The sequence below is a fragment of the Panicum virgatum genome, chromosome 5N (genome assembly GCF_016808335.1).
Source record: "Panicum virgatum strain AP13 chromosome 5N, P.virgatum_v5, whole genome shotgun sequence".
Taxonomy (NCBI): Eukaryota; Viridiplantae; Streptophyta; class Magnoliopsida; order Poales; family Poaceae; genus Panicum; species Panicum virgatum.
In genome coordinates, this window is record NC_053149.1 from 58431160 (window position 1) to 58456118 (window position 24959).

Sequence of the window (24959 nt, forward strand, 5' to 3'; positions counted from 1 at the left end):
TGAGCAATGTACTTCGAGTTTGCAAAGGTGCCAGTGCTGACTGGACGATGATGAGGCGCGCCACCGTAGCGTCCACATCAGACTAAGGATGTGAGATTGAGTTGGATTCAAAAGTTTGGGGATGAAAATGACCTTTTTTGTAGTTCAGGTACGAAATTGAGCTTTTGACGATAGTTCAGGGACGAATTTGCCTATTCCGCAAAAAGAAAAACCATTGCACCCTTTGCAGTTTGGACACTGTAACATCCCAAAATCCACCGAATTAATTCACGCGATAAAATGGTTTAAAAAGTTTTTCGTCGTTGAGCTCAAACCTCTTTCCCGCCTGATCTCCCGATCTCCGAAAGACCCGACCCCGACACCCGTATCCATCACCCTGTTCACCCTTGACCCGCGCACGCGCCCGACCGCGCGCGCGTGACCGGCGCCGCGCGCGGCCGACCACGCGCCGCGATTCCGGCGCAAATCTCTCTCCCTCTCTCATTCCTTTTCCCTCTCTTCCCTCCTTTTTCTTTTCTTTTTTCTTTTCTTTTTCTTTTCCCATTTTCTTTCTCCTCCTTTCCTCTCTCCTTCTCTCCTCCTCTGCCGCGTCACCCCTCCCCGCTCCCGGCCCGCTCTGCTCCGCACGCCTCGACTCCCTGCTCGCCTCCCGCACGCGGCTCGCTCCGCCCGGCCGCCGCCGCACCAGGCCGCGCGCGTCCGCCCAGCCGCCCGCCTGCTCACACGCACACACCCCCTTCTCCCTTGTCCCCGCGCGCGCAAGCCCACGCTGCTCGGCCGCACGCGCACCAGCTCGGCGTCGCCTGGCCGCGCGCACCCGCCGCGCCAAGACCGCCGCTGGCGCTCTGCCCCGGCCCCGCGCCGCGCGCACCGACGCGGCACACGCACACGCGCACGCGGCTCACGCCGCAGTGCCCGCGCACACGCACACACCGCTCTCTGTCGCCGTTGACGCCCGCACAGCGCCGCCTGCCCGAGGCGTCGCATCGCCAGCGCTCGCCTCGCCACCACTCGCTGTTGACGCCCGCACAGCACCGCCTGCGCCGCTCGCAGCCTGCCCAACGCGTCTCATCCCGCCTCGCCGCTAGCGCTGCCGCGTCGCCACGCCATTAACTCGTCCGCACCGCTCGCCGGCCTCCGCCCGCGTCTCGCCGCCTTGGCTCGCCTTTAAAAGGGCCCCCAGCACCGCTCCTCCACCCCACTGCCACCGCTGCCACCTCCAGCCCTCCTCTTCTAGCTTGCAGCGCCGCCGCTTGCCATTGCAGCCGCCGGCCACCGCGGAGCTCCCCTCTCCACTGCCCCTCGGCCCGAATCAAGGTAGGGGATGGCACTCCCGAGGATCCCCGGTGTTTTCCCCCACCTCCATAACCGCCACCACGCCCCTGAATCGCCGGTCCAAAGCCACCGCCGCCCGCTGCCGCCCGCCGTCGCGGCCAAGCTGACCCGAGCCGCCTTCGCCCGAGCTGCGGTCGGGGATCGACCTCGCGGGCTCTCCTCTCCCTTTCCCCTCACTCCGAAGCCACCCCCGAGCCCCTGGCCGCCGGAATCGGCGCCCCCGACGACCCATGGCCGCCTCCCATGTTTCCCAGCACGCGGGGAGGAAGAAGACAGGGCATTTTGCCCATAACCCCCTCCCTTTTCCTCGATTCAATAAAGAGTCCCTCCTCCTTTTAATCTTTTTGCAAAAGAAACCCCTTCTTTTATTATATTTCAAAACAGACCCTCCCACCTTGTAAAAACATTTATAAATAAGCCCCTGACCCTTTTAGAATGACCCAAGTAGTTTCTAGGGAAAATTCGATTCATGCCACCACAACTCCGTGAAATTGGGTTTCACGTTGAAAATCATGCCACTCAATGGCATCGATTTCAACATGAAATCAAAAATCGTGAAATTGTAGTGGCATGGATCCAACTGACCCTAGTTTCTAAAATACAAACCAAGCCCCTGCTTTCTCAAATATAATTACAAACAGGTCCCTGGACCATTATTTAACCCCTAAATCTTTGATTAACCCATCATTTCATGCGCCAAACGACCTCGGATCGACCTAAAACTTTACCACGCCTCTCATGACATAGTTATGACCATGCCATTAGGAATCCATCCAAAAATATTACTCCAAACTCCATATCTTAATTATTTCCGATTCGAGCTCAACGATAAAACTCTTATTCCTTTTTTCTTGATTGTGTGTTTGTTTGTATGCGTCGTAGATCACGGTGTGAACGAAGGAGAGCCCGTTGACGAGCAGTACTGCGAGCCGGTGAACGAGGACCAGTTTCGCAACCCCGAGCCCGAAGGACAGGACCTCCCCGAAGGCTACGAAGACGGCAAGTTCAATCCCATCCTTTGATGCATGCTTGTGTCCTAGTTTTTATAAACACAACCTATTGCCCTGTTTTACAAAATTGCATGTGTTTTGCTTGCATGAAAACACGGTTGGATAGCCACCCCTTGATTTGTGATAACCATTCCTTGATCACCTAGATTAATGTCTGATTTTGCTTGGACGTTAATCGATCTGCTACTTTATACAACTTGTTTTACAAAGAAAAGGTGTGCGTGTGTGGGAAGGGATAAAAGTGGATTTTCGAAAGACAAGTCTAGACGAGATGGATGGCATTTCAGTGTGATTTGCCGTTTGTTGTGCTCGTGCCGGCATGGCAGGGCAAGGAAGGGAGATACCCATCTTGTCACCCCTAAGGACCGAGTTGGTGTTACATCTCACCTGACTCCACTATTGTGCAAACCACTCGACCGTTGAATGGGCAACGGCTTAGCATAAATCCCACTATTTGATGTGATAGCCATCAGGAGGGCTGAGAGCGACGGGTGACCAAGGAGAAGGGATAAGCTCAGTGTGACTTATACCCCGGTTATACCTCAGAGTTAAGTCGATGACCCCTTGGTGAATCCCGCGATGGCGAATCAGGTCTAGCTAAGGTGGGTAATGGCTATGTCGGGATCTACACCGACACTACGGTGCTCGTGTTGTGGTACCTGCTTGTGGGTAAAGTTGCACACCTCTGCAGAGTTAAAAATTTATTCGAATAGCCGTGCCCACGGTACTGGGCGAGTTACGGTGTGGTCTCACAACTAGTGTTTGTCTTGGGTTAGGCTAGCGTGAGTTGTTTTGGAATTGTATCCGGCAGTTGTGCCGTGTGCTACGACGGACGGAGAGTCCGGTAGCAGTTTAAAACTTGAACTCCGTGTTATTCAATACAAAAAAACTGGTTTCTGAAATGTTTTCGGCTAAACGAACCCCTGCATAAAATTTAGCTTTCCGCAAATTAAACTGTAACATTATCCTTGTTTTACCTGAGCATGTTATTCTGATATAAACCCCCTCCGTGGGTGTGGTTGGACTTGCTGAGTACGTTTGTACTCACCCCATTCTTACTTTTTACAGAAGAAGACCCAGACTTCGTACCAGACGACGCCGAGTATGGTCATCGTTCTACACCCAACCTTGCCTGTGGAACCGGCCCTATTCAAGATGTTTTCGCTGACGCAGTACTCTGAGCTCGAGCTAGATCCCATGTGGGTCGCGCTCTGGTGTTATGTCGTAGTTTGGTTACTTATTATTATTATCTGTATCGAGTGTCCTTCTCGGAGGTTTGTACGGTAATGGACCATCTGATGTAATAAATGTGGCATCAGCCTCCTGGGACTGATATTTGTATCACATTTAAATTCTCTCTTACGATGGCACGCTTCACACGCGGACCGCGGGGACTCGTCGGCCTCTAGCGTTCCGCGCGTGCTTTGAGCAGTGCAGCAGGTCGAAACATTAGAGCAAGTATCAGAGTGAACTACAAGAATGATGAATTTTAGGTGGAGGAGAGAAAAAAAGAAGAGAGAAAAATAAGTGTTTCCCTCGCCATCGACTGAAGAAGGCGTCTTACTATCTAATCATGGGCTCGGATAAACTGAAGCAACAGCATGCGCAGCAGTGGGCGCATGCCACGCATGCAGCCGGCTGGCTGGCCGCGTTATTGCCCTTGCTCTTAGGCGGTTTTCTGAGAAAGTGCACAAAATGGCCACAGAACTTCATGACCTAAACTTGACGTCACGTATTGTATCAATGTTTTCTCGTGGTTTATGTTTTTCCAGACTTCGGACCACAACACGTTGATATAAATTCTTGAATTCTTGAATGCACCAGCGGTCCCATGGTCTAGTGGTTAGGATATTGGACTCTGAATCTAGTAACCCTAGTTCATATCTCGGTGGGACCTTTTATTTAGTTGTTTCTCTCTCTCTTTTGTTTGGCTCTGTGCGTTCCTCTCATCCACTGATCCATCTGTACATGGTCCGGTTACAATCCAAATAACCCGTGCAACCAGCCCGGACGAAACCGTGTCAGCAGCACATGGACGGGTTGGTTTGGCTCCGGTCCGTGTCAGCTAACCCATTCACCAAGCCCGATCCATTGCTTCTCTGCGCATGTGGCATCCTACGCATGGCAAGCAAGCGCTCCAAATAACCTGTGCAACCAGCCCGGACGAAACCGTGTCAGCAGCACATGGACGGGTTGGTTTGGCTCCGGTCCGTGTCAGCTAACCCATTCACCAAGCCCGATCCATTGCTTCTCTGCGCATGTGGCATCCTACGCATGGCAAGCAAGCTAGCGCCTAGACGCCCCGGCCCTATGTGCTGCTTCTCCGTGCCATCATCTGACTCCAGCCTCTGCGAGTGTGATGCGCCCCACGTGACTCCCTAGGCCCTGTTTGGGACGGAGGGTGAGAAACGCGCGGCGCGTATACGCGTAAGCGGCTCGGAGGCCGTTTTTGCGATTCTGGCTCGCGTAGTTGTTTTTCCCGTGTTTTGCGTTGCAGGCGGCCGGCGAACGCGCGTTTGTCGCGAGGCGTTCGGCGGGATTTTTCCGCGTTTCTCGCTCATACGCGACGCAACGCGGCCCCAAACAGGCCCCTAGTCGTGAGGAGACTGTCCGCTCAAGGGCGACCCCTCCGGCGACATGCTGTCTCTCTAGCTCAGCGCGACTCCGAGCACGCCCAACTAGCATCGCCGCACCTAGTGAATCGTTAACCCATGAAAACCGTGCAACCCGCTGGTTTCTAAACCGCCCAGCTGACTCCCGCACAGGTTGGATTGGGTTTTAACCAAGAACCTGTGAAACCGGACCACGAACAGGGCTATCCACTGATTATTGCCTGATGCGCCCGTATCAATTTAGAGTGTTTGGCAAACTTTGATCTGCTGCTTGAAATGGATTTGTATTTTCACAATGAATCCATCTCATGCGGTCTATGTCTCACCATTAAACTGATGGCAATGCTTCAGCAGAGAGCAGACCACAATGACACATTACTCGGGTCTTTTTGTTTTCTGGTTCACAAAATGATGTCAGTACTACTACAAAACGACAGTCGTGTTTTGGATGCTAGAACCTTAAAATTTCAATAAGAGCTAAACATGTTACATTGTTACTAGTAAAAATCTGGACAATTAAAAGGAGCCTAATTACAGGAACTCCAGAACAGTGAACACCGGGGAACGACTTGCGGCCGCTAGCGTGACTGAGCACCGAGCAGCCAGCCGGTGCCGCTGCACCGGCACGTTGACCAACGGCGACGCGCTGCTACCGCCACCACCCTCAGCACTGTCCACGCAATCTTTTGCTAGCTCCTCATTGGTCGGCTACACGTGTTTTCCCCAGTTCCAAAAAAGAAACAGGTCCACCCTCTGGAGAATTCCGCGTACTCTCATTGGCGTCGCGCGGGACCGACCAGGGTCCCACTTGTTATTGTTTGGTTCGCGATAGGATTTTAGCGTGCTAATAAATAATATTTTGACCATTAATTACAGTATGAAACAATTACAAAATCAACTCCAGAACCCCACGCTAGTGATCTTGAAGAATCTAATAAGGTCTTTGACCACGCGATTAGAGGATGTTTACTGTAACATCACTGTAGCCAATCATCAATTAATTATCATCATTAGATTCGTCGCGAAATATTACATCCATCTCTAAAAAAAAATTTTATAAATAAATTTTATTTAATATATTATACATACGAGATTTTTTCCAGAAAACATACGCGCAAGAATCGTGGAATAGCCAAACAAGGCTCGAGGGATCGTTATTAGCCGCGTCGAAAATTTTCGAGCCTAAAAAAAGGGCGTAGCAAATGCAACTCCTCTCCCTCTCGTCTCGCCGGAAGAAACAGCAGCAGGAGAAGGGAAATCAGGGTTGAATCGATCGGAGTGGAGGGCAGCTTCCCAGCAGCCATGGCCGCTCGAGCTCGAGGGCGGCTCCTCGCGCTGTTTCTCGTTGCCGGCTCGGCGCGCGGCCTCGCGAAGCCGGAGGCCGCGGCGGCGCCCAAGCCCCCCGTGCCGAAGGCCATCTCGGTGAGCTCGAGCGCAAATTCCTCTATTGCTGAGATTCGCTTGTCCCAGGGTCTGATCTGATCGGGTGCGGACCGAATGCGGCGCAGGACCTAAGGGACGCGATCGTCAAGGGGCTGGGGTTCCAGGCGGAGGGGCTCAAGGTGTCCGGGTTCGACGTGCGGGACGCGCTGGTGGGGCACGCGGTGTCGTACGAGTTCGACATCGAGGTCGGCAGGAAGGTCCTGCCGGTGCGCCTGCTCGAGGACGTCAACCGCTGGGACTTCGTCGACCTCCCCATCTTCCGCTCCCAGGCCGACGCCGACGACACGGCGCTCGCCGAGATCTGGAGGGCGGGGAAAGGGAGCATCGTCGAGCCCACCCTGCCGCCCTTCCAGCTCGCCGGGCCCATGGAGCTCTGGATCCAGGACGGCGACGATGTCAGGCTCGCCTTGCCGGTAAGTGCAGGAGTTCGTTTTGCCCCTAGAAGTATGTGAAATTGTCCTTTTAAAATAAAATATGTGAATAGTAACGCTCTTGTTCTGGTTGGTATTACATGTGTATGCATGATCCTTGCTCGGTCTATGTGTGAGACTCTAGAGATTGAAAGGGTGTTATTGCCAAGGGCCTGCCACCCGAATGGCATCAAAATTGAAATCGGAATACATCAGGAGCTAGTGAAGCTGTGATAGAATCAGAACATTAAGAGCAGGAAGATAAGCTAAATGATTGCTTTTCCTCTCGTACATCCGAGTAGAGCTGAAATTATCAAAATAAGAATTGCTGCCTGGAGCATATAAAAAGCTACATTTTGATAAGGGATTCTTTGCCCGAACACTGATTTGTCACAAAATGTAGCTTTTTATATTCCTCTCGTACATTCTTTGTCACGAACACTGATTTGCCCGAAATGCAAGGGATTCTTCATTAGTTTACTATATATAATAAGATTTAGCGGGCATCATTTTCTTTCAAATTTACTATATATATAAATTCAAGCAAAGTTCCTCGAAAAAAATGCAGCAAATGGCAATTTCTGTCTTTGTGAAATGTGAGGGAAGAATTTTTAGAGTACTACTGGGTCTTCTCCTTTTCTTTGCAATCTAAGAGAAGAATGAATTGAAGTGAAGTTGATAATTATTTTTTAGAGTACTACTAGGTCTTTATTTTTGCAATAGATGCAAGTGTGTTCCGATGCATAATGAAGCATACTTGCTGACTCGATTGCGAGCTACCAGATTGAGTGACTAGGATGCGGATCTTGGTTTTGGTTTTGGTTTTTCATTCTACAGTCCTGAGAACTACATAAATCTCACTCTAACAGTGCCTCAAGGTTCCTAATTGGCTGTGGTTTACTGCTTTTCCATGTGAGCAAGTATGTCTGATATATGCAAGTCAGTTTTCCTAGAGATAACCTGGATAATTCTTATATCCTCATACTTGACTTGTAAAGTTAAAATACGCTTGACTTGTAGAATTAAAATACGAATTCTCTGATGTACTTTAAGCTGGCAACCTCTGCTACCTGACTCTTGCAAGACCATCTATTTCGATACCATGACTTAATTGAGTCAAAGAAACAGGAATTCGAATAACATGTTTATCTAATGACAAATAAATCATTCTGGCTGCTTGAGTTACCCTTTAATCTCTAATTATTGATATGAATTATGCAAACCTATTAGCTTAAACCTTCACCATAACAAATACTGAATTTTATGCTTGATTTTCCCTGCAGCATGACGTGGACGCGGGAACACTGAAGAAAGTTGTTCTGTCTGACGGTGCGGTGGTAACAGTGAAGGGTGCCAGGGCTGTGAGCCTCCGGTTGCCACTTGAACTACCACTTCCGCTCAACCGTACGACTTACAAGAGCCGCCTCTCGAGCCTACTATCTATTGCACAAGCCCTACGTGGTGCAGCCCGGTCTAACCAGAAGCCCCTGCTCTCTCTTCGTATTGAGGGCCCAACCTCTTTATCCTCGACTCCTTCCATGTCTCCGAAAGAGAAGCTGAAGCTCAAACGATTGGCCCCGGGCCAAGTGGAGCTCTCTTCACGGGCAGGGGCAATCCCTGCAGCCACTGAAGACGGGGATGAATCACCCAACACTGAATTGTGGCCTCTCTTGTCACTGAACGGATCAGATGGTAGCCTACAGGGATTTGAGGAGCTGTTGGCCTCGGTCCTTGGAAAGAAAGCAGGCGAGAAGGGGACATTCAAGCTGCTGAAGGCGCGAGCCTCGGCGCAAACTTATGTCAAAATGGCGTTCGCAGTGGAGAAGAAGCTCGCTGAGGGAGAGGTGAATTGGTCCAACTTTCCGGAGTGGAAGACGAAGCCCAAGAAGCTGAGAGCACACTATGAGGTCCTTGCTCGAGTGGAGGGTGGCCAGGCGATCCCCGAGAGGATCGCGCAGGTGCAGCCTTTCCAGGCTGACGAGGCCACGGCCGAGAGTGTACTCACCGGCAATGTCACGAGGTCGAAGATGGAGATTATCCATCCGCCGCCGGTTTACTTCACTCTATGAAAGGCAGAGGAGCTTGAGGTTGTTTTCTCTCTTCAGAGCTACACGCCGTTGAGAAAAAGCTTCACAGGCGACAAGAAGTTTGTGGCCTATTGTTACTGACTGTTTCAGGAATACTGGTAAGCTTTGTATAAATATCAACTCGAATAACGAGCGAGACGAAAGAAAAGTTTGGAATACAAGTAGTTAGCATTTGTGCATGTTTGGAGAAGCAACAGACCAGCAACGCGAAGTTGTATAGTGCCTCTCTTGTTGTGCATACCTTGCGATTGCGAGCTTGTTCTGTCCACTGTCGCCCCAATTTGTCGGATGGTGCTATTGAAGCGATGTTGGCCTTTTTTTCATTTTTATATTAAAAAAAACAAAATTTCAAAAATATATGCCGGTGCCTGTCGCCCATCCAGTTGGCGGCAGGACCTAAATATAAAAAAAATTTACATTTAGGTCCTGGCGCCCAGGACGCATTAAACAGTGAACTTGTAAAATCGATATAAAATTGTAGAAAAATCAGAAAAATACAAACTCAACTGTTCTGGATTCTATGAAACAAGATCTACAACTTTTGTTATATAAAGTTTTTCATTTGATCAATGTATCTTGCGCTATTTTAAATACCAATTTAATACAATTTTATTTAAATCTCAAGATCCATCCTTTGGATGCATGTCATCTTTGACCAGAGTGTTGCATGTGGTGAGTATAGGCTTGTGTAAAATTGGTAGGCCCAAAAAACACTTCTAGCATAAGTTTTTAAATTAGATCTTGCAATATATCTAGTTTAAATGAATTATTTATCCATGCTGCTATACTGAGTTTTAGGAGCCATAACTTTTACAGTAGCCTTATTTTATTTCCTAAGAGCTATAGACTAAATGAATTATGACTAAGGTAAATGCACTAAATCAAGAAAATAGTTTTTGTACCTAGAAAAATCTGAAATAATTCATTTGGTCTAGTTGTGCTTATCTAAAATTTACCAAACTTTTTTTATAGCTCTTAGGAAATAAAATAATGGTACTGTAAAAGTTATGGCTTCTAAAACTCAGCATAGCAGCATGGATAAATAACCCATTTAAACTAGACATATTGCAAGATCTAATTTAAAAACTTATTCTAGAAATGTTTTCTGGGCCTACCAATTTTGTACAAGCCTATGCTCACCATATGCAACACTCTGGCCAAAGATGACATGCATCCAAAGAATGGATCTTTAGCTTTAAATAAAAGTGCATTAAACTGGTATTTAAAATAGAGCAAGATACATTGATCAAATGAAAAACTTTATGTAACAAAAGTTGTAGATCTTGTCTCATATAATCCAGAACAGTTGAGTTTGTATTTTTCTGTTTTTTCTAGAATTTTATATCAATTTTACAAATTCACTGTTTAATGCGCCCTGGACGCCAGGACCTAAATATAATTTTTTTTTATATTTAGGTCCTATCGCCAACTGGATGGGCGACAGGCACCTTGTCGCCCATTAGGGGGCAACATGCACATATTTTTGAAAATTTCCCTTTTCGGCATATATTTTTGAAATTTTATTTTTTTAAAATAAAAATGAAAAAAAGCCGAGATGTTGCCTGTATCGTGACTCGTTGGTGTCACTGACGCGAGCCTGCGATGGCAACTGGTAGAGTGGATGTACTCCATCACCACACTGAAATCCTGAAAAGTTCGCCTCGCCAGCAGAATTGCACACGAGAGATGCGAATATTCTCCTTGGGGATCCTGTTTTTTTTCCTTTGAGGGTATGGGGATGGGGGCGTCTATTCCTCGCTCGCGCGAGCTCGCGCCGAGTTGTCGCAGCTACGCTCCGCCCCCCGCTCCCCCGCCTTCCTCCGCCTCCCAGGCTCCGGCGCCGCCCTCGGCGCCTCCGCCGCCGCCCTCCGCCGCCGCCCTCGGCGTCTCCGCCGCCGCCCTCCGCCGCCGCCTTCCCTAACCGAGCTCGCCGCCGCGCGCCGCTGCCTTCTCCTCGCCCCCGCCGCCGGCCCCGCCCACCGGTTGTCCGGCCCCGCCCGGCCGGCGGCGCTACCGCGCCGCCGCGCCCTCCGCCGGTCGATCCGCCGCCACCGCCTGGCTGCCGCCGCCCCCGGCCTCCTCTTCTATAGCCGGAGGCCATGGAGCCATCCCACCCCCGGCAACCCAAACCCTAAAGGCCGCCGCCTCCCTCCACCACCCCGGCCGCCGGCGACCTCGCCGGCGGCCGCTCCGCCCCACCAACCACCCCCAAGACCCCGGCAAACCCCTTCCCTAGCCCCGGCGCCACCACCATCGCGAGATCCAGAGGTAGAAGAAGTACAATGTCGTGCGGGCCCACCTGGCAGGGACTCCGTCTCCCCCTTCTGCGATAGGACGTGCTGCAGTAGCGCGCGCGAGGAATAGCCTCCGCGTATGGGGATCCCGTTTGGGCTCATGGCTCATGGCTTGTTTGGGCTGCTTGGGCCTTGCAAACTTGGAAGCCTGGAACGCGCGAGTCGCACGTGGGCCGCTTCCACACGGTTACACGCCCGCGAACCCTCACCGACCAACCATGGCCCACCTGTCTGGCGTGCCCGTCCGTCCAAACTCGCTGCGACCCCCGCTCGCCGGCCTGCCCGCCTCGACTCGCTCTAGGTTTTCCCTCGGCGCACCGCGACAGCGCCGCGTCACCGAAGCCACCGCCGCCGGGGCAAAGCACCGCCGCTCCTGTCAAACCGCGCGCGCCGCACCTAAGGAAGCAGCCCAGCCACAGCGCCAGCCTCGCGGCGACGACGAGGACGACCGGATGGGGCGGAAGGGGCGGAAGGGGAAGAGCGCGGCTGCCTCGATGAACGAGGCGACGCTGGTGCGCGTCAACAAGGTGCTGGAGGACTTCCGCGCCTCCGACGCCGAGGGTTCGCACCCATTCGCTTCCTCTTCCTTTGGTGGCTGTTTTTGCGATTTGGAGTCGTGAATTGGGAGGCGTTTGAGCGTGCTTTTGGTTGTGGCGATGCGTCGCTCAGGGGACCTCGCTTGGGGTCTAAGGTTTGGGGGCGATTTGAGCTCAGGCCTTGCCCATTTGTGCGACATCCGTTGCTTTTGGTTTACTTTTTTCGTTTTTTCTTCCCTTGGGTGCTTTGCTGTTTTTTTAGCTCCATTGGAATAGGGCGATTGTAGTACTCTGAGCCTGTGATAGTTCATTAGCGCCTTTGGGTTACAACCTCCTTCGTGAATTATTTTATTATTTTGGTGCTTCTGTGGTGTCTTGAATTTGCACTGCTGTTTCTAGCTTGACAGCTGATCGCCTTAACCTTGTAATATTTTAAGTGAGGATTACTAGTATTTCTCATCCACATCGTGCATAATCAACATTTGTTTCACAAATACAGATACTTCATATTTGTACCTTGCCCATCGGTTGTTAATCTGAATTCATGTTCACCCAAAATTTAAATGTTTTCTTAGGTTGGCCATCTGTATGTTTACATGGCTGTGTGCTAGTGGGTGCACATTAAGGACAAGCACATTCCCCTATGGGAAATTAATTGTTTAAAAAGTTGGTACTCCCTCCGTCCCAAATTATAGATTGTTTTGTGTGTGTGTGTGTGGGGGGGGGGGGGGGTAGAATTTTATTTATCCTAAGGTGGTAACAATCGCTTCTTATATTGATGGCATCCCTTTCTCATGTATTGGCCCTAACTTGAGGTTAAGTACAGCCCCCCTCCATCTGTACTAGGTTAATGCCTCATGGATTACCGGTCTCTTCCTTGGTGTTATGCTGTGGCTTTGAGCTAAACAAAGTGACGCCTGGACAATTTTACCTTGCAGTGTACACATTTGAACCTGATATATCCAAAGAAGAGCGAGCAGCAATCCATGAGATGTGTAGAAAAATGGGCATGAAATCAAAAAGTTCTGGGTGAGTAAGATAAATAAAATTCATTATGCAGATTTCTTTCAGAGAAGAGTTATAAGGAATCTATGCCTAGGCTTGGTGCATCTTTCGGTTGCGTCATCCTAATGTTATTTTTGCAGTACAATAGTTGCTTGGTATATGCCATTGTTATTATGAGTTCTATTTGTAAACTACAGGTTTGGGACACAGCGACGCCTCTCTGTTTATAAAAATAAACGGAACCAGGGGCTTGATATGGAAGAAGGCCCTACCCACCTTGGGTTTTCTGAAGAGTCGAGACATGTTTTGCAGGATTTGTTTACGCATTATCCTCCTGATGATGCTGATTTAAATGGAGATGCCAACCGGAATTCTAGTGATAAGGCTGCAAACATCAAATGGAAAACAGATAGTGCCTTTTGCAAGCCAGCAATGAGCAAACATGATATAACAAAGAAAGTTGAGATGTTTTCCACTAAAATAAATGGATCCCCACAGTTGAGGAAGGTTGTATATTCTGGCTAGATAATATTATCTTACTTTCTTTCCTTTTTATAAATGACTGCAATTAGTAATTTGGTGTTTCTTTTATTAGTCTTACTTATTAGACAATCTTACTTTAGCTAAAAGTTCACGTGTGAACAGATCATGGAAGACAGATCAAAGCTTCCTATTTCATCCTTTAAGGATGTTATCACTTCAACTTTGGATGATCACCAGGTATCATTTTTTTTCCTGAAAGGTTTCTCACATTTGGAAGTTATATATTTAAATCTGCAATATTGCAAAGGCAATACAAGAGGTAATCCAACATGGAATCAAGTTGTATCCTAACTTCAATATCATACATGCATTAAACTGGGTGTTGGATTCTGTCTTTTCCTCTCTTTTTTTTCCTCTTAGGGATAAAGGTTATATTAACACACAATAGATGTGACATTTATACACAGCATAATTTTTTTTTCTCGAACCACGCAGGAGAGCTGCGCATCATTTCATTAAGGTAGAAAAAAATAAAGGTCTAGACAGACCACACCCGGCACCGATGAAAGTGCCGCTTACAACCAATTACATTCACACCACACGTTATGATGGAAACAACCCAACGACCTCCGGCTTAGGCCAAGGACGTCAACGACCTAGACACCAACTGATGTAACCGGGAAGCCCCAGCTGAACACCAAAGGCCCCCTTCCATACTAACAAACCTAAGAACTTCCTGTATACTTGGCCTCTTCTTTTCAAAAACACAAGCATTACGATGTTTCCATAACTCCCAAGCCACCAAGATTATTAAGGAATTAAGGCCCTTGCAAGTTTCTCTTGGAGCTGCAGCAACACTTTTCCTCCACCAGCTTGAAAAGCAAACATTCGAAGGCTGTGGCGCCAGATGCAACACACCTAGATGGTGCAGGATTATAGTCCAGACCTCACGAGCAAAAACGCACCCTATCAGTAGATGATTTATTGTTTCCTCCTCCTGGTCACAAAAAGGGCAAGCCTCCGGATGGGGTAGATTTCTCCTGGCTAGGCGAACAGCAGTCCAAACCCTGTTATGGAGCACCAACCAGATGAAGAACCTACAACGTGGTGGGGCCCAAGTTTTCCATACTCTCTTCCACGGACCGAACTTGATGGATCCCATAAAGAAAGCCTCATAAGCAGATTTGCTGCTATATGAACCATGCTGTGTGAGCTTCCACTTGTAATGATCAGCCACATTTTGTTGTAGAGCAACACCATCCACCATATCCCATATGAGAAGGTAATCGACCAACACTTCTACGGTAAGGGCTCCCTTGATGTCATGGACCCAACTCCTATTTTGCAAGGCCTGAGCTACAGTCCTTCTATTAACAATTCGCTTTGGGACTGTTTTAAACAGATTAGGAGCTATTTCAGCCAAAGTGTGTCCATCCAGCCACCTATCCTTCCAGAACAGAATTTCCTCCCCATTTCCAACTATAGCATCAACTGCCACATCAAAGAGGGCCTTTGCTTTAGGAGGAACTTCAACAGGAAGACCAGCCCAAGGTCTATCCGGGTTTGTTTTTTGATCCCACAGCCAGCGGATTCTCAGCGCCCAGCCAAAAAATTCAAGATTGTGAACCCCCAGACCTCCATACTTAAGTGGTCTTTGCACCTTTTCCCAAGCCACCAGACAATTGCCACCATTTGCCTGATCATGACCTTTCCAAAGGAATCCACACCTTTTCTTGTTAATGGCCTTGAAGAACCATTTTGGTAAGTCCATAGCTATCAGATGATAAATTGGGGCAGTGGTCAGCACCACTTTTACCATAACCAAGCGTCCCGCCCTGTTCATTAAAGATGCCTTCCATCCAGGGAGATAATCTGCCACTTTATCAACAAGAGGCAGCAGAACCTCTTTAGTTGGTTTGCCAATGGTGAGCGGGAGGCCAAGATAAGTGCAGGGAAAAGCCTTGATGGTGCAGGACAGAATATTTGCTGTGAGGGACAGCTCCTCATCAGAGCAATGAATCGGGGACACAGAGCTCTTGGACAGATTAGTTCTAAGGCCGGAAACATGTCCAAACATATCCAGGAGATGCCTGATAACATTTAGATCCAAATTGCAAGGCCTCAAGAATATGACAGCATCATCCGCATAAACAGAAACACGATGTCGAGCTTGCTGAACAGCCAGCGGTTGTAGTAAACCCTCCGAGGTGGCAAACTGGACCAAGGAATTCAAGACGTCCATCACTAATATAAATAACATAGGAGAAAGTGGATCTCCTTGTCCGAGACCTCAATGATGAAAGATAGTGTCTCCCGGTACACCGTTGACCAAAACTTGAGTTAAGGCAGTGGACAGAATTAGACAAATGAGATCTAGCCACCGCTGACCAAAACCAACCCTTCTTAGGATTTCCACTAGAAACGACCAAGAGACAGAATCAAACGCCTTGGAAATATCTAGCTTAAGGAGAATGTGAGGCTCTTTCTTTTTATGCAAAGATTTCACTATCTGCTGAACCAAAATAAAATTATCATGAATTTTCCTTCCTCTCACAAAGGCGCTTTGGTTTGTGGATATCAATGAAGGTAGTAGGGGGGCCAGCCGGTTAGCCATGAGCTTGGTTACTAATTTAGCGAAGCTGTGAATTAGACTTATAGGCCGAAAGTCCTTTACCTCCACAGCATCCATCTTTTTAGGCAGCAAGGTAATGAAGGCCGTATTGAGGAGACGGAATTTGAAGACATGACCTCGCTGAATAGCATCCAGAGCCATCAAGATGTCACCTTTAATAATGTTCCAGCAAGACTTATAGAACCTCCCAGTAAAACCATCTGGCCCTGGGGCCTTATCTAGATGTAATTCCTTTATGGTGGCCCACACTTCCTCTTCAGAGAAAGGAACATCCAGGGAGGACAAATCATGTTGCTGCACACCCAACATATCTAAGTCAAAAGTATAATCTCTTTCTTCAGCCTTGCCAAGGATATTATCATAAAAATCGAACACCGCTGCTTGTTTCCCTTCTTGTGAGATGACCACTTGATCTCCAACTTGCAGTTTGGGGATAAAGTTCTTTTTTCTATATCTAGCTTGCTGATGGAAAAAAGCGGTGTTAGCATCTCCTTCTTGGAGATAAAGGATCCTGGAGCGCAGGCGGGCAATGGTTCGATCAAGCGAAGCCAACCCAAGGCAATGGAGTTTAAGCTTCCTGCGTAGCCATTCTTCAGTTTCAGAAAGTGCTCTAGAGTCTCTCTCTATTTCCAGGCGGTGGAGTCTCTCTCTATACACAGCAGAATTATCTAACATTTGCTATATCACAGTTTCAATTCTTATGATTCTTGGTTCCAAGCAAAAAAAATCAGAGGGCAGCAAAATGTTTCACTTAACTGATCATTGTTGTTTTCTCCTTCATGCATTATACAATTTGCGAGGTCACCAGACGATTTCTTTCACCTTCTTCTGATATCAATTTGGTTCCCCTGTATTTCTTACCAGGTGGTTCTTATTTCTGGAGAAACAGGCTGCGGTAAAACCACCCAGGTGCACTTTGTCTTTGTCTGCTTTCAGCCAGTAGCAATCATATGATGCACTTATGTATAGAGAGTTTCTATTGCCTTGCAAAAAATGAAAAAAAAAGTTTCTTTTGCTATCTTTTGTCTGGTATACAACAAACAGTCTGTTATACATTAATTACTTCAGTACTCAAGCAGACTGTTTCCAGAAAAGTTTGATGGATTTCTTGTGGTGCTTATAGACTTATATGTGAACTGTATAGCTTGTCAGTGGGGTGGGAATGACAAAAATATTTGGCCAACTATCCATGTTCTTATATAGGTTCCGCAATACATCTTGGATCATATGTGGGGCAAAGGTGAATCATGTAAGATCATATGCACTCAACCACGTCGGATATCAGCTATTTCAGGTATGTTTGACACACATTGTGACATTCAGAATTCTTCTTTTGCTTTTAAGTTATCTTTGTTCTGTTTGCTATCCAGTTGCTGAGCGAATCTCTGCTGAAAGAGGAGAGGCTGTTGGTGATACAGTTGGATATAAGGTATTAACAAATTGTTATATTTTTCTATATGATGTATTTCTGGGTTTTCTGGGTTAAGTCTATTTAGGTCCACTGTATGGTTGCTGTGAATGTCTAAAGACAGTAAAGAGGAGTGTTCCTCAAAGTGCTTCCAGGCTTCCAGGGTCATGTGTTTGGAAACATAGGGAGTATAACTTTTTTATGTGAAAGCTTTCTTGATTCTATGTTTCCTGTGCCTGTTCTGTGCAATATATGTCAAAATATTTTTCTTTATCTTATTCTATTTTTTTGCTTTACTGTAGATACGTCTGGAGTCAAAAGGAGGGAAGAATTCATCAGTCATGTTCTGCACAAATGGTGTTCTTTTGAGAGTACTGATAGGAAGAGGAACTAACACATCAAAAACACGAAATCCAAAGTCACTGGATGATGCAATTATGGGAATATCACACATCATTGTGGTAATGCTTTATTATACTTAAATATATGCATGATTATTTTGATTTCATAGAAATGGTCACACTGTTACTTTGAGACGATTATTGATTACAATTTTTCAAGAGCATAGAATTCAAAAAGCAATGGTAAGTTGTGCATTCAAGGTGGTGTTAGTTCATGCAAGGGCATCTAGTTTGATAGAAAGGGAGTGTTTCTTTTGGGATCAAGTGTATTGGTTTTAACATTTACCAACTGGTACCTAGTAATTTGATAGGCATATCCATCGTAACGGCCAACAAGGGAATTAGTTTTCTAATATCAATGCTTTTGTGACTTCTGCAAAGGTTTACTGTTTATTTTATTGCTATCTTAATACTGTAACCTTTCCCATGTATATGATTATGAATATGTGCCCACTTTTTTCTGTTGGGGAATTCCTGATTAAGTTTATGATTCTCAGTTTATGAGCTTCCGACATAATTTGACCATGATTTCTTGCACTGTTCGCCTAAACGATCGTTTAGCCCGTTTACACACCGTTTAAATGCTACATAGTGGTACACCGTTTCCGTTTAATCGGTTGATTTGACCGTTTAAACGGCCGTTTTGCCCGTTTAAACACCCGTTTTGCCCGAATAATAGGCTAAACGGCAGGTGACCGACTGTTTACCGTTTAGCGTTTAGGATAACACTGATTTCTTGTTTGGAATTCTTATTTTACTCAATTCCGCTCTCATCCATTGCGAATCTTCTAGATCATTGCCGCAGAACCTGATCATTGCATGCACATAATGCAGCAGCAGAAGCCAAAAATAACAATTGCACAGCCTTTTGTTATGAATACCTCAGTAGGGTGTTCTGTATGTTTCCCCTCAAAACAGAACCTTTTGCCCCCAAGGAATTTGGGGTGAAAAAAGTAAAGTAGTAGTAGCAATAGTTGTGAAATAAGATGAAGTTGCGGTTAGGTGTTTGGATAGTTGATTTCACAGTCCTTAGAAATTGTGTAGATTTTTTTATTTGATTAACTCTGTTGAGCTTGTTTTGTATCGAATATGCAGCTATCCCATTGGCGTACACATTTGCTTAACATCGTACTCGAGAAAGATTCTAATGTTGTTGGGTTGTGCATTATTATATGTAGTAAATGTTATGAACTGATAATCATTTTTTACAATCTATAGGATGAAATCCATGAAAGGGATAGGTTTTCTGATTTCATGCTGACTATTCTAAGGTATCATGATAAAACTTTGTTTGTTCGCTAGTTATTAATAGTGCACATGATAACATACTAATACCTTTCACAAAACAATTTTATGCAGAGATTTGTTGCCGGTGTATCCTCATCTTCGTTTGGTGAGCAGAATCTTTCTTTGAAGTTCAGTTCTTGTTTTTCACTTTTCAGCCATAATACCAAAACATAAAACATGCTTCAAACTTGTTCTAAATGCAAGGGTTTGTTGGCTGCTTAAGGGTTTGTAGGCTGGAAGTTCCTGGTTTGGTACATTAATGTTACAACAATCCAATTCATCACATTGGTACATTTTTACACTGGTTGGTCTTATGTATTATGATTCTATGATTATACAAGTGGCTTGTTATAGTTGAACTCTTTCCCAGTTAATCGGATTATGTACCATGTTTAAATCTGACTATAATGCCAATACAAAAGCATTCACTAATGTATCTATACCAGGTGCTGATGAGTGCAACAATCGATGCTGTGAGGTTTTCTCAATACTTCAATGGATGCTCAGTCATTCAAGTCCCTGGGTTTACCTATCCTGTTAGTAAACTCTCTCAGATTGAATATCTTAAACTATCTGAAATCTTTATTTGCAAGTTATAACTTCTTTTACCTCAGGTCAAAACTTACTATTTGGAGGATGTGCTTTCTATTCTGCAATCTGTGGGTGATAATCATCTTAGTACCACAACCAGTGATAAAAAACAGCGCAGTGTTTTAACTGAAGATTTTAAAAGCTCAATGGATGAATCAATTAACCTAGCTTTGGTCAATGAAGAATTTGATCCTCTCCTTGAGCTTATTTCTGCAGAGCAGAACCCGGAAATCTACAACTATCAGCATTCAGAGACTGGTGTAACACCTTTAATGGTTTTTGCTGCAAAGGGTCAGCTAGGGGATGTCTGTATGCTTTTATCTTTTGGTGTTGATTGTTCAGCACAGGATCATGATGGAAAATCTGCATTAGATTGGGCACAGCAAGAAAAACAACAAGAGGTTTATGAAGTAATCATGAAACATGTGGAGTGTAGTTCGGCAAAATTAACTGAAGATAATGAGCTGCTTAATAAGTACTTGGCAACTATTAACCCGGAGCACATTGATACTATGCTAATAGAACGGTTGCTTGGAAAAATTTGTGTGGATTCCGATGAAGGAGCTATCTTGGTATTTCTTCCTGGGTGGGAAGATATCAATCAAACACGGGAAAAGTTACGTGCTTCGCCATTCTTTCGGGATTCATCAAGATTTCTTGTGCTATCACTTCATTCAATGATCCCGTCTTCAGAGCAGAAAAAAGTTTTCAAACGTCCACCTGCAGGAGTTCGTAAAATTATTCTCTCAACCAATATTGCAGAGACTGCTGTGACAATTGATGATGTTGTGTTTGTCATAGATAGTGGTAGAATGAAAGAGAAAAGCTATGATCCATACAATAATGTGTCCACACTTCATGCTTCCTGGGTTTCAAAAGCTAGTGCAAGACAACGTGAAGGGCGTGCTGGTCGTTGTCAGGCAGGAGTTTGCTATCATCTTTACTCGAGGTTTAGAGCAGCATCATTGCCAGACTACCAAATTCCTGAAATAAAAAGAATGCCGATCGAAGAACTTTGTTTGCAGGTACAGTGCCAGCTTGTATTTATTTTGTCCCTAACGACAACAGTAGCATAACATATTCACATATCTGCAACTAAAGTATTTGTTTGTTATTGGTTGCTGTTCATTAATCCAATCTCCATCATGCAGGTCAAACTACTTGATTCAAACTGCCGAATAGCCGATTTTCTGAAGAAAACATTGGACCCTCCAATTCCAGAATCTGTAAGAAATGCCATTACTGTGCTTCAGGATCTTGGTGCGTTAACACAAGATGAACAACTAACAGAGTTAGGTGAAAAACTGGGTTCTCTTCCGGTCCATCCATCCACAACCAAGATGCTCCTGTTTGCTATATTAATGAACTGCCTGGATCCAGCATTGACATTGGCATGTGCAGCGGATTATAGAGATCCATTCCTCCTTCCAATGGCTCCAGATGAGAGGAAAAACGCGACTGCAGGGAAAGTTGAGCTTGCTTCATTGTATGGTGGGTTCAGTGACCAGCTTGCTGTTGTGGCAGCATTCGACTGCTGGAGGCGTGCCAAAGATAGAGGCCAAGAATCTCAATTTTGTACGAAGTACTTTATCTCTTCGAGCATCATGCAGATGCTAGCGAACATGAGGAAACAGCTTCAGAGTGAACTGTATCAAAGAGGGTTTGTTCCTGCAGATACATCTGCCTGCAGCTTAAACTCAAATGATCCAGGTACCAGTTACTGTGAAAATGGAAGTTCTGAAAAAATTGTATATTCTTGGATTTCCTTGATTTTTTTCGGTTTGATATGTGAACTATGTACATGTTTTGAGAAACGCTAAGTTTTAAGTGGTCCAATTTGCGAGATCTCTTGGTAATAATGCCTAGTGAAGAAGCTGAGGGGCTAGCAGGGGGCACCCCCACCCCAAGAAAAAAAGCTCAAAACACTTGCACTAAAATACATAATTTGCATGATCTAACTTGCTTGGCCCCCCTATTTTTCTATTCTTGTCCTTGACAAATGACAAGGGCGCATTCTTACTAGGGATCTGCATGTGGGGTTTTGCATAGAAAATGGAGTAATATTATCTTTCTAGTGCCCTTATGTGGGAATATCCCTTGCATATTTGTAATCAAATCAGGACTTTATAATTTACATGCTCATTGTGCCTAAAGTAATTAAAAGAATATCAGTTGTCGCAAAGGATACATACGCCAAGTTAGTAGATTTAGATATAGCCTCGAGTTTTTGTTTTCTGTCCTTCAGAGCTGGGTATTTTACTTAACTGGGCTAGTAGTCACTGCATCTGTTAATTAGATGTTTGGTGCACTATGGATTTTCCAGCTTACATTTTTATTGTTTCTGTTCTTTAATTTTGATTCAGAAGAAAACACCTTGCACCTTTATTTGGTAATGAAATTATGTTTTAGGCTTCTGAAGTTTTTTATGCCATCTTGTAACCAAAACCCTGTCAAACTTCCTTCACAAATTTTGCTTCGTGCCTTAAAATTTTTAACTGTTCAACTGCACTGAACTTACTTGCAACTCAATTAGGTATCATGCGTGCTGTTCTTATGGCTGGAGCTTACCCAATGGTAGGGAGATTGCTACCTCCTCGCAAAAATGTTAAAAAAACAATTGTGGAAACAGCAAGTGGTGGCAAAGTTCGTCTTCATCCACATTCGTGCAATTTTAACCTATCATTTAGTAAATCTTCTGGGAACCCACTACTGGTATATGATGAAGTCACTCGAGGTGATGGTGGAATGCATATAAAAAAATGCTCAGTTGTTGGTTCATGTCCATTGCTTCTGCTCGCTTCAGAAATGGTTGTTGCTCCACCTGATGATGATAGTGATGAAGAGGAAGATTCCAGTGAGGATGAAGCTGGGAAAAGCACTTTGGCACAGCACAGAAAAGAGATTATGTCTTCTCCTGATAACACTGTTTCAGTTGTTGTTGATCGTTGGCTTCGGTTTGATGCTTCAGCTCTGGATGTTGCTCAATTTTACTGCTTAAGAGAACGTTTAGCATCTTCTATTCTTTTCAAAGTAAGATAATCGTGCCTTGGCTGATGCAATTTTTTTTAATTTAATCGTGTATATAGCTTTTCTGTTTTGTGTTTATGTTTCTGAAGGATGCCATGATAACAGGCAGCCAGCAAATTGCCATATAATTCATTACAATTAATTCTGCATATGCAATTTCTTATAATTAGTGTATGCATGCTCTCCTGCAAATTCGAAAAAAATGGTGTATTCATGAGAAAATAAGACTGATGAATCTTTAGTATGCTAATCTTCTTCCCCACTGTTCATCCTAGTTGCATGGTCTCGTTTGGATAAAGCATGTGGACTGCCTTCTCTATAAGCTTTTGTATATAGCTTGTTCTCTGTTTTGTGCTCCGTTTTTTCTTGTATGTTTTTGAAATATGCCACAATGGCCTGTCATGTACACTAGCAAATATGGCCGTATAATTCATGCTGCATATGCAGTTTCTTATAATTTTTGTAGTGATGAATCTTCATTATGCTATCATTTTTCTGCCAATGTTTATCCATGCGCACTATATCATTTGATTAACGGTAAGCCTGCGTACAATTTCACACTATTGTTGATCCCTTCAAACTGCTGTACCACGTAACTTTTATTACTTTTTTAATCCTCCTGATAAAACGTATTCTCACACTATTCTTGTTACAGGTGAAACATCCTCAAGATGTTCTCCCACCAGCCCTTGGAGCATCAATGTATGCCATCGCATGCATCCTCTCATATGATGGCTTGCCCGATATGTGTCCATCCAATGATCTTTTACAGAATCCAGTGGAAGCTAGAAGATTCTCCCTGGGGAAGAGAGGCTATATTCCACCTGGTGGTTACCTCAGGTCCTTCGCTGATAGGCCACATCATGCACCTCATTTTCAAAACTTGGCTAACCATCCAGGAGGTGATCCAGCGTATACTCAGCCATCCAGGGCTCCCGTTGGCAGGTTTGATCAATCCCAGCGTTCTTTTCGAAATTCTGGACCTGGGAGTTCCAAGCCACGGTCTTTCAAAAGGCAGCGCAACACAGCACTGTAACCAGGGCTTGAAGGTAGCCTTTCTGCGCGCCCTTCCGTTGTGCTGGGCATATTGTCCGATCAAGGAAAAAGGATGAGTGACAGTTAGGAAGTCACAAGATTTACTGTGTTCGTTGTTGGAAGTGAAGGCAAAGAACTATAGCACAGCAATGCATTCCTTGATAACAAATCAGTGGTTTTGCAGGCAAGCCCTTCGGTTCCGTTGTTACTGTCTACAGTAGCTGCGCCGAGCTCACCGTAGGCCTAGTTCGGATGTTAAAAAGGAAATGGAATCAGAATTGTTGGAGATGGGGCGGATGACGACCCAGCTTTAATGCTTGTCGCTATTGCATTAAATTCTATCCATAGCCTGTCATTTCTGACTGTGGTGTCTTGCGTACGACGCAGGCGATGATAATTCTTGGATTGTCGAGTATTGGGCATATTTGGATCCAAGGATTTGAGTTATTTTTAGCATAAAATAGTTTAAAATAGTTTAAATTTTCTAAATATGAGATCTAGTTTTTGTCTATTTGTAAATAGCCTACCTAAAAAATTATTCCACTCAAAGAGTGATTATTTGGGCTATTCCAGGTGGAGCTCACCATAGCAAGAGAGGTAAGGCTCCAATGATTGGAAAAAAGTGCTTTAAAAACTAAATAATTTTTGAATCCAAACATGTCAAGGATTATTTTATTGGAGGACTATTTGTTTGAGCTAATTAACTCTAACCCTTGGATCCAAACAGTTTATCTTCATCATCTATTTCTGAGCGCGCGCTAATCGTGATTTTATTATATGTGGCCTCCTACCCAGGAAAGCGGAGATGATAGAGTTCAGAGAATTGGCTGACTTTTGAAAAACTGATTTGTAGACCCTACATGTCATACACTTTCCTGACCACTCAACAATCTCCCCTCTCTGACAGGTGGACTCCACGCGTCAGCCCTTCTCCTTCCTTCCTCTCACCAATCTCCCCTCTCTCTCACCTGCGCTAGGGCTGGGCGCACCGCGCCGCCGCAGCCCCTTGCTCCGCGGCGGACCCGTCGCCGCTCCTCCACGCCGGCCGCCGCAGCCCCTTGCTCCATGCCGGACCCCTCGCCACTCCACGCGGGTCGCCGCGACCCCTTCGCTCCGTGCCGGACCCGTCGCCGCTCCTCCACGCCGGTCGTCGCGGCCCCTCCCCTCCATGCCGAACCCATAGCAGGCTGTCGCCTCTCCTCCACGCCCTCTGCATCCCCTCACCCGCGCGACAGGCGGCCTGGGCTTCTTGTTGCGCCGCCGAGCTCGCTTTACGCCGCTGCCGGATCGAGCCGCCGCCGGGAACAGAGGAGCAGGGCCTGCGACGGCGGAGCTGGGCCGCGCGCCCGCTCCTGCGGCGGCG

The 24959-nt window shown here is 45.9% G+C and overlaps 2 protein-coding genes across 2 annotated transcripts; both read left to right on the forward strand.

The window, feature by feature from the left end:
• The first annotated feature begins 6045 nt into the window (after nt 1–6045).
• Nucleotides 6046–9154, forward strand: LOC120674016. Its single transcript, XM_039955075.1, has 3 exons — nt 6046–6379; nt 6466–6813; nt 8094–9154. Exons 1-3 carry the CDS (start codon nt 6260–6262, stop codon nt 8877–8879), a joined length of 1254 nt encoding a protein of 417 aa, XP_039811009.1. The 5' UTR covers nt 6046–6259; the 3' UTR covers nt 8880–9154.
• A 1345-nt stretch (nt 9155–10499) lies between these two features.
• LOC120674992 (DExH-box ATP-dependent RNA helicase DExH6-like) lies at nt 10500–24085 on the forward strand. The gene is made up of 17 exons (XM_039956082.1): nt 10500–10520; nt 11246–11380; nt 11482–11752; nt 12666–12756; nt 12930–13239; nt 13378–13452; nt 16712–16756; nt 17051–17141; nt 17218–17276; nt 17558–17716; nt 18875–18927; nt 19016–19049; nt 19390–19479; nt 19558–20559; nt 20686–21244; nt 22068–22564; nt 23217–24085. Exons 1-17 carry the CDS (start codon nt 10500–10502, stop codon nt 23595–23597), a joined length of 3873 nt encoding a protein of 1290 aa, XP_039812016.1. The 3' UTR covers nt 23598–24085.
• The last annotated feature ends 874 nt before the right edge of the window (nt 24086–24959 follow it).